The sequence below is a fragment of the Microtus ochrogaster genome (assembly GCF_000317375.1).
Source record: "Microtus ochrogaster isolate Prairie Vole_2 chromosome 14 unlocalized genomic scaffold, MicOch1.0 chr14_random_1, whole genome shotgun sequence".
NCBI lineage: Eukaryota > Metazoa > Chordata > Mammalia > Rodentia > Cricetidae > Microtus > Microtus ochrogaster.
The window spans coordinates 2,521,944-2,531,550 of record NW_004949096.1 but is presented as its reverse complement, the minus strand read 5'-3'; the positions used below and the strand labels follow the sequence as shown (position 1 = coordinate 2,531,550).

Genomic DNA, 9,607 nt, shown 5'->3' with positions numbered 1-9,607 from the left:
AATGTTAAATGAATATTAACTTATCAAAATTTTGTTTCAATCAGAAATGACCAGCAAGTAAATAAATCTTAAACCGAAAGCATTCCCTAGGGAGCCTATAACCTCTTCACAGACATCAGTCCAAAGAGAGACTCATTAATTATTTCCTACTCTTCCTGGTAGCAACTGAAAGCCTCATTTGGATCATGATCCCTACCATTGAGAAGGAAAAGAAAGACTCACTCAGGTGCTATCAACGCCATGAGTGTTCTTTGGGGAAATCACCAATCCATTCAAGTACAAGCTTATCCAGTCTAAAAATAGAGCAGCATGCATCTTCCAAGTTAGCTAATATGCTCCTTATCATGGGTAGGGATTCAGATAATTATTGCCTGGTCTTATAAGAGAGCCTGTATTCTACAACTATTTTATGCGAATGCCTTCAGATACTGAGAGATGTTAAAAATGCAAACATTTTTAACGTTATAGTTACCACGGGACAATTGAAGAGACTTACCAAGCAAGAGTTACAAGAAAAACCCAGAAAGATAATAGCTTTAGATAAATCTCTTTCTAGGGAATCCTAGGTAGATCCACAGTCCTTTCCATGTGTACCTCTAATAGAATGAACATAATGTGCTTAAAAATAAACATTTTGCAATGTCTCATAAAGAAAAAATTAAGCATTCCTTCTGAGATGGACACTCCATGTCCCTCTATCCCGTGGAACTTTCAGAGGTTAACTCTAATGCCACTGTAAGTCTAAGACACAAAACCCAACCTAAAGTTTAAAGAAACATTTTTCAATCCTCAAATATCATTTCTCCACAACACATATTTTCCTAGTAAGTGGGAAATTCACTTTTTCAGTTCAGGCTGTCTTTTTGCAATACGTCAAACTAGTCATTTGCTTATACATAGTTTGTCTTAACAAGGGAAGAATAAGAAATGTATAATACATGTTACATAATTGTATAATATGAGAATGGGATCCTTCTGAAACAAATAAAATTATTTGGTTCAGCTTTAACTGATGCTCACATACTCTGTTTACATAACTGTTTTAGAAGGAATGCAGCCCCAATAACCAGGAACTTAAGGAGCTGGGAACAAAAAGTGACTTTGCTCTCTTTATACATGGAAAACTGAAAAAAAAAATCAAGCACATTTCTATACAAAATCAATGTCTGGAAGAAGAGAGACCACTCCCTAAACTCACTGGGTTTTCCTAGGTTACCGATAAGATTACTGCGAAGGTGGCCTAAGATGTCATCTGACATTTCACAGAAAACATTAACCTGTACATTATATCCATAGTTAGTCTCCATTCTACACCATCTGCGACAGTTACCTCTTAATTATCTCTGAAAACCATAGGAACTATTACAAAACTGCCCTGTGAATTTCATATTTAACCCTGATTCATCTCCTGCATTGCCTCATCAGACTTAGCTGCACAGTTAGAGCTTGTTTATTTTCCAAATTCTGGTGCTTTTTTTTTCCCTTACATAGTGCGTTGTTTTTTTTGTTTTTGTTTTTTTTTTTGAGTCAAGGTTTAGCTATGTAGCCCTGAAATCACTGATGTGGTTTCAGGTTTGTCAGAACGAGTGACCTCCCTCTCCCTGACTCAGCCCAGCCTCACAAGTGCTGATATGAAAGGCATGTGATCCTGTTCAGATCTGTATGCTCTGTAATTGTACCCTTTGATAGCAATGCGTTTTTCCAAACTGTCTAGGTATCAATAGAAAATGGAATTCAGAGTCTAGGTAAAGGCAGTGCTGGATGACAAACCAAATATGAATAATCTACAAAATAGATCACTTCCGGGTCAGAAAAATTTAATTCACTATTTCTGGATCAAATATCAAAGTCCTCTAGATGCTGGTGAACTCTTAACAAATTTACAATTCAAGACACTATTAATAGCAAATGAATAAGAATCAAAGCCTAGGTCAGCCCCATGGTGGCTCATAAGGCTTCATAACAAACACCGAGTTGGCCATGTAAATCTACTCCGATCCTGAAATCTGAGCGGCATGTACTTGACTCTCCCTTAGGGCCTCAGCTAATAAACTTGTGCTGTATTCTTCAAAGTTACCAAGTCATGCCTGGGGGTTAATCTTTCTACCTCTCCTCCCAAATGATTATATTTTCTGAACCTCAAATTAGACCAGATGGCCCGATACATATTAGCATCCTTTTATGAAGAAGATACTGTGAGAAATCGGGACTGCTATGGAAACAGACAACGAAGCCAGAAATAAAATTCCAATCTATCACAGTCCTAATCTTAATTTAATTTTGAGAAGTACATATTCCCATTTACTGAACAAAATAGCTTTGGTTTCTTCAATCCTGAACAAAAAAATACTCCATCAGCCTTCATTCAAATAGGAATTCAGATCCCAGTATTAGAAAGCAAGATTGTGGTCTAACCTAGGGAAGCTACATTGGTCTGGAAAATTCTATACTTAGAATCAAAATTCTTTTCATCAGGAAAACCAAGAGGTACCTTTCGTCCATACCAAATGTCCTTTGCAGAATTCAGAATGACTTGGGGTCAAGGAGATTTCCTGGGACAGGCCCTTTTGTCAGTGAATGACAGCCCGTAACCATTCTAAACTGTATCAATAAAAAAAAGACACAAAATATACATTACACTCTGCATGGTTCATATGAACACATCACCACTGGAGCACTTTTAAAAATGTAAACAAGATCTACATATAGTTACACTTTACTTGATAACAACCTTGAAATGACGGACACACCAGTGCCCTGACAATTAGCAATAAGCAAGACCATTTCTGATTCTGTTGAAAAGCAGGGTACTGCTGTTATTATTTAAATCAGATTTAAAAAAAACTTTTTCCATTAATAGAAAATGACTTTTTATGAACTAGAACAACATATATGTTAACCCTGTATATTTTCCTTGGTTACATCTTATTCATAGTTTGGGTCCTATTTAAAAATATGTATGCTTAATGAAAACGTTTTTGTTTTGTTTTACAAAGCCTCCATGATTCTATGTGAGACAAACCTGACAAGCAATGCAAAAACGCTTGTGAAGTACAACGTGTGTCTCAGCAAAAAATGAGTTCCCAGCACAGGTCAGAACACTAAGACAGCATTGCTCTGCGACAAAGCAAAAAACCAAAAATATTTACTTACCAACCTTCACTTGTATGTATTCAACTGCAGACAGAGGAGGCATTTTTTTAGTAATTGAATCCCTTTTATAAGTTTGTAGAATAAAAAGCCTCTAAATGCATCCTTTTCACTCACTTTAGTTTATATTTTAAGTTCTCAAACTCCTGGTTTTTCGGTAATGTAACAATGATTATAAACATTATGCTGTAGTTACTCAAAAAACAAAACAACCTCTGCAGATGGTGTTATCATCTCAATGTGCTATTTAGTTCAATCAAAATAGCCTTCTCAACCCTGTGGTAGACTTTGAGTACTGAAAGGGATCAAATAAAATGTACCCCAACGGTACAATTTTTATTTTTAAAAAGAAGCAAAGAAATAATGAAGCCTAAGAGTCAAATGACACCGTCTGTCCACAGTTCTCAGATTCTCTGGATCAGTCGCCAGTCCTCAGGCACCACCTCCCTTCTACAGAAATGGAAACATTGTCTACTCTTCCTTTCTTCCTCATAACCGTTAGGTCTCACTGCTTCCTTCTCAAGAGTTTGTGAGAAATAACAGTGCAACCACCTGTGAAAGGATCCTGATTAAGCTGACATTCAGACGGTGTGGTCTGGATACCATCATCTGAAAGGGACCTCTGATCCCAAGCATCCTGATCTTGAAGGGGATCACTGCTGTTTTTCTTTCCTGAGTAGTGAACCTGTACGTATTTCAAACCTGTATGGTGGCATCTAAGAAAATAAAGATTCCTGAATCGGTTGCACAGCTGCGGTTTCCCTGGGAGGAAATCTTCACAAAGGTTCTAACGCACTTTGCATAGCTCGGACTTGGGACTCACTCCCAATTCACAGCTGAACTGAACAGCCGACTTGCATGTGAAGACAAGCTACCTGCAGAGATGCCCACCGTCAAGGCAAAGGACCTCAAAGTTTTCTTCTTGAGATAGAATTAATCCCACCCACCCTAAGATAAATGCATCTTGCATGGAGGAAAACAAATTTTGAATGACAATCTAATATTTGGTTTCAAAGCACACAACTGAACATCGGGTTCCCTAAAAAAAAGACTCTATGAGATAAAAGGAGCCCCAAAATTCTTAATTATGTATAGTTTATGAAGTCTCAGGATTATCGATATAATTCACATCATCAAATAAACTTAATATATTTTTTCCCATTTAGAAAGGAGATGCAAAAGAAAGAAATACAGAACGCTTCCCTCCTTATCACAGACAAAGACTTACTGTTACTTCTACAAAATGCTCAATGAATGCCCTTTACCTGAATTAAAGTCAACATTTCAGAGTTTTCAAGCTTTCCTTTGCTTTCCCAAATCCTGTAATTTAATCTGCTTTTCTACTCATTAAAAAAGAAAATGAGGTACAGACATGTCTAAGTGACTTTTGCAAAGGGATTATGGCCATGCCTGTCAAAGACTCATTACGTTTTGCTGTAAAACAATGTATTAGAATCAGAATGTCATTTCTGGAATTCTAATCACAAGGTGCCACCGTGTCTTTCAGTCACCTCTGCTGCTTGCTGCCTTTCCTTCTCCAGATGGAATTCTAGCAAAGTATTTTCCCATGAGTGTAGCGAGAAGACAGGAAGAGAGGCATTGGTTGGCTGGAATGTGAATGCGTCTCACTTCAAATACCATTAAAGGAGAAGTAGAATGTATCCAGTGATTTTTCTGGGCCGAAAGTCCCAAGTACATGTGGGATGTTTCTTTTGTTGTTTGTTTTTGGTTTATTGGGTTTTATTTACATCTGTGAAGTTTGTTGCAGGCTGAAATAGTGGGCATGGGATTTTCCCACAATTCTCGGGCAACCATTTGTAAAGAATATTTTATTTTGTTTTGATTGGATATATATATAGTAGAGTAAGACCTCTTATGTGTTTATGTTACGTGATCTGAGATGTATTTCATGGTGATACAGTGGTATAAGGCTCATCAATTTGTGCTACCTCAAATTCAGGAATACCTGTTGTAAGTTAGATGGAAGCGTAGTCCTCAGAAACCACCTGGGGAAACATGACATTGATTACAACAGCGATGAAGAAAGCAAATATTCTCGAACCATTCCTCTCTAGCTCAGTGTTAGTAGAGTGCGATAGCATTTGAGGTGAATCCCCACAGTTTGTGTTTTGGGTTTTTTTTTTGTAGTTGCACACATACACACATACACAAAATGGACTTAAATCTAGTATTTTCTTGCATATTTAATAAAAAAAAGATCTTAAGCCATAATCGCTGTAGCTGCTGGGTGCCTTATTTCTTCAAGAACTCTTTCTGTGCATGCAATAACTTTGGTTAAATTATTCTGGACTTAAAAGGCATAATAGTATTTAAAATAGTATGGTTTCTGAAGCAACATTGTAGCAAACCAATTTCAAAAGATTCAGCTGCTGAATTTTACTACATAGTCCCTTTGTAGATCAGTTATTCAGATTTTAAAACAGGAATCATGTGCTGTTATCTGTGTGGTCATTAGTCTCACAAGAGAAAAAGAATGATTAAAAAAAAGACTAAGAAACCATTCCTCCAATGATTGTCATTGAACTGACTGGTACATTAGTAAACATTCACAGTACGAAGTCTCTCTCAGTCTTCAGCATAGGAAGTAGTGCAAAGGAAACAAAAAATCCAGTCTTATGACCTGTGAACAGAATTTGTTACATTTCCTTCAGAATGTTAGGCATTTGCTATTATACCTCCCCAAAATTAATAATAAAATATAATCAATTTCTAAAGGCCCCTGCAGCCTTTTCAAAAGTTAATTTCCAGTTAAAAATAAACTTTAATTAAATCCAAGATTAAATTGTGACCTATATTCTATTAAATAATTTACTTTCTCTTTTTTCTACACAGTAATTCTTACAATTTCTAGAAAAACAACTACAGAATCCAAAGACATAGGAGACGTTATTAAAACACTGATAAAAGACTGCTCAAATTCATTAGTTCTTACATAGTAAATACTTCAGAATGCCAACTTTTCCATCACAGCACAATTCCCAACATGTTGACAATTTACTTACATACTCATGTGCACACACGCTCTTACACACGCACACACACACACACACACACACACACTCCTCAGGACCATCTTTACTATTAACATTTTCCCCTTATGTGCAAAATTCTTGCATTCTATTAAAAAATATAAAGATAGATCTACTCTATTTAAGCCTCCCTCTTCTCCAAGATGTATCATTTATTTGATATGCAATACAAATTTAGTCACAATTATGCCGTGTATTACCATTAAACAGCGTACTACTGTATGCAGTGCAATCATTTGCATATTTCATTTTCATAACTGCACTCTCTATGCATGAATGTATTTGGAGATGGGGCAGTGCCAGGTGGGGAAAACGACTCACACATCGGTCTCCACAGCCTTTGCGTTAGAACAATTGTTTTTATCTGTCTCGCTGTCATCCCCCTTTTCCTGACACTTCTCTTCCTTTCCACATAAAGATTCCTTGACCCCTTCTTCCATCTCTAGATACTCTGACTTGTCCCCCAGGGATGAAGAAGTCGAGCTCCGGAATTTCTTGAGCAAATTAGAAGGGAGATATGGGCAACTGACTGCATTCTGTGTCAACTGGCTCTGTTCCTCATTTTCAGTCTCTCTGTGGTAGAAGTAGTTAAAGTTAGACACGATTACTGGCACAGGCAAAGCAATGGTTAAGACACCCGCAATGGCACACAGGGACCCCACAATCTTTCCTCCCACTGTGATGGGCTTCATGTCCCCATAGCCCACAGTTGTCATGGTGACCACAGCCCACCAAAACGCATCCGGTATGCTTTGGAAATGAGTAGTGGGTTCATCGGCTTCTGCAAAATAGACAGCACTGGAAAAGAGAATGACCCCGATGAAGAGGAAAAAGATAAGAAGACCCAGTTCCCGCATGCTGGCTCTGAGGGTGTGGCCCAGGATCTGCAGGCCTTTGGAGTGTCTGGAGAGCTTGAAGATCCGGAACACTCGGACCAGACGGATGATCCTGAGGATGGCAAAGGACATGGCCTGCTGCTGCTGGCCGTTGCCACCTCCTTGCTGCTGGGCCAGATCGGTGCCCAGAGTGATGAAGTAAGGCAAAATGGAGACAATATCAATGATGTTCATGATGTTTTTGAAGAAGAGAGCTTGGCTGGGGCAAGCAAAGCATCGGACCACAAACTCAAAGGAAAACCACACAATACACACTGTCTCCACGATGAAGAACGGGTCGTTGAATATTGTGTGCCCCGAGTTCTCTAGGTGGGGCGCCGATGTGTCATTCAACAACTTGCTATGCCCACCTGCACTCAGGGCCATGATGAGGTCCCTGTCATCCCTGAACTCTGGCAAGGTTTCCAGGCAAAAGATGACGATAGAGATTAAGATGACCAGGACAGATACAATGGCTATGCCCCTGGCAGGGCTAGAACTCTCCGGATATTCAAAGAGAAGCCAAATCTGTTTCTTAAATTCATTCTCGGGCAGAGCTCTGTCCTCCTCTTCTCTCACAAAGCCCTCGTCCTCGCGGAACTTGAGCAGGGCTTCCTCTCCCAACTGGTAGAACTTCACCTCCTCAGTGAAGATATCAAAGGGGACATTGACTGGCCTCTTCAGGCGGCCTCCTGATTGGTAATAATATAAAATGGCGTCAAAGCTGGGCCTGTTCCTATCAAAAAAATACTCATTGCGCAAAGGGTCGAAGTACTGAGTCCTCTTCTCAGGGTCTCCCAACAGAGTTTCTGGAAACTGGGCCAACGTTTTCATCTGGGTTTCAAATCGTAGCCCGGACACATTTATCACCACACGTTCACAGCAGTCGCTGTAGCGGACTGAACTGTAGCCACCACCACCCCCATCATCCTGAGGCAGCAGGTCTGTGTATGAACACCCGTCCCCATGGTCATCCTCACTATAGTAAAACCTTCCCTCCTCTTCCTCCTCCTCATCCTCCTCCTCGTCTTCCTCTTCCTCGCTCAATTCTCTCAGGATCTTCTCTTCAGAGCCACTGGGCATCAGATCTGAGCAATGAGGAAAACTGCTCTGCCGATGGTGGAGTTTCTTCTTCTCGGTTCGCTGATGCCTCCTCCTCCGACTACCTCGGCTACCTTGAGGATCATGGGAGGAGTAGGCCCCACGCGTCTGGTGATGATGGTGGGGGCCTCCGCCAGAACCCCCAGTGCCTTCGACAGCAGCGGTGGCAGCTGCTACAGCAGCAGCCGCCGCCGCCCTGGAGTGAGCAAGCCTCTCCCTCTCTCGGGCCCGGGCTTGGGCTGCATAACCATAAGGCATATGACTGTTGCACCCTGAGCTCTCTGCACTCACCATTGCAACCTCCATGGTGGTGGTTTTGGGAAATGGCTGGTTCCAGTTGTAAGAGAAGAAGAAAGAAAAATAGGGCAGCTTATTTTCTTACCAAATTAAGGTAAGTTTGGAAGCCTTAAGCAGATTGCCTGGAAGACTTAGGATATTTTCAGTCCAACTTTGCATTTTCTGTTTTTAAATCAGCACACCCCATGCTCCCTCTTCTCAGAGATTCGGCAGTTGCTTTCCAGAGCTTGGCTAGTCTAGACAACAGCCTAGTGCTCCTCAAACCTAAGTCAGGAAATGTTGCGGTCTCCCGAACACCTACGTGTTTGGGGATAGATGTGCAAATCTGGAAGAATGTCTGGGATGCAGTTGGTGATGATGCTACGAGACTCAAAGGCAGCAAGTATCTGACAGCCAGAAGTTGTGCCTAGAAAAATGAAATACAATTTTTCTGCATGGAAATTGTCCAAAGCCCAGTCCATCCAATTTAAATAAAATGCAAATTAAGTCTTTAGTCTTAGCACTTGCCTTCTAGGGATGGCTTGACCCATGTTAAGATGTGGCTTACAATGTGTCCAACCATTGCCGCTCAGTCTGTGAGGATGATTTCACAGGCTCTCTCTATGATCATCAAGACTTCATGGACCCACAGACAATGCCCAGTTGTAGATAGACGCAAAGACCTCGGAAGGCTGGGAGGGTGGAAGATGAGATTCCAGCAATGGCAAACCCAACTCTGAGGTCTCCATAGAAATCAGGAAATGAAGACCATCCTGTGGCTAGACTCATTCAGAAGAAGCACTTCACCTGAAGAAGGATGGGAAACAAGCACAGGAGAAAAAAAAAAAAAAGAATCAAACCATCGCGAGCAAATAACCCTTCACCCACATACAGTTTCTTCTCTTGTCCTCAGGCAAACCACGAGACACACGCCAGGAGACCATAACTTTTCAAGAGCATGGGGCAGGCTGCTCTAAAAATCTTTCCCGCTCAATATCCATCTTGCTTTCTTCTTTGATTATCAGTTTTGGCCGGTCTAGTGTGTGTGTGTGTGTGTGTGTGAGTGTGTGTGTGTGTGTGTGTGTGTGTGTGTGTGTGTGTGTGTGTCTTCTTTGGTTATCAGTTCTTCTCGATCTAATATGAGTGTGTGTATGA

The 9,607-nt window shown here is 40.5% G+C and overlaps 1 protein-coding gene across 1 annotated transcript in view; it reads right to left on the bottom strand.

Moving 5' to 3' along the window:
- Positions 1 to 3,509: 3,509 nt before the first annotated feature.
- Positions 3,510 to 9,607, bottom strand: part of Kcna4 (potassium voltage-gated channel subfamily A member 4) — a 9,433-nt gene continuing 3,335 nt past the window's right edge. Inside the window, exon 2 of the mRNA XM_005364049.2 lies at positions 3,510 to 9,259. Coding sequence (XP_005364106.1) covers positions 6,518 to 8,482 — 1,965 coding nt within the window. The 5' untranslated portion in view covers positions 8,483 to 9,259 and the 3' untranslated portion in view covers positions 3,510 to 6,517. The remainder of the gene's footprint in view (positions 9,260 to 9,607) is intronic.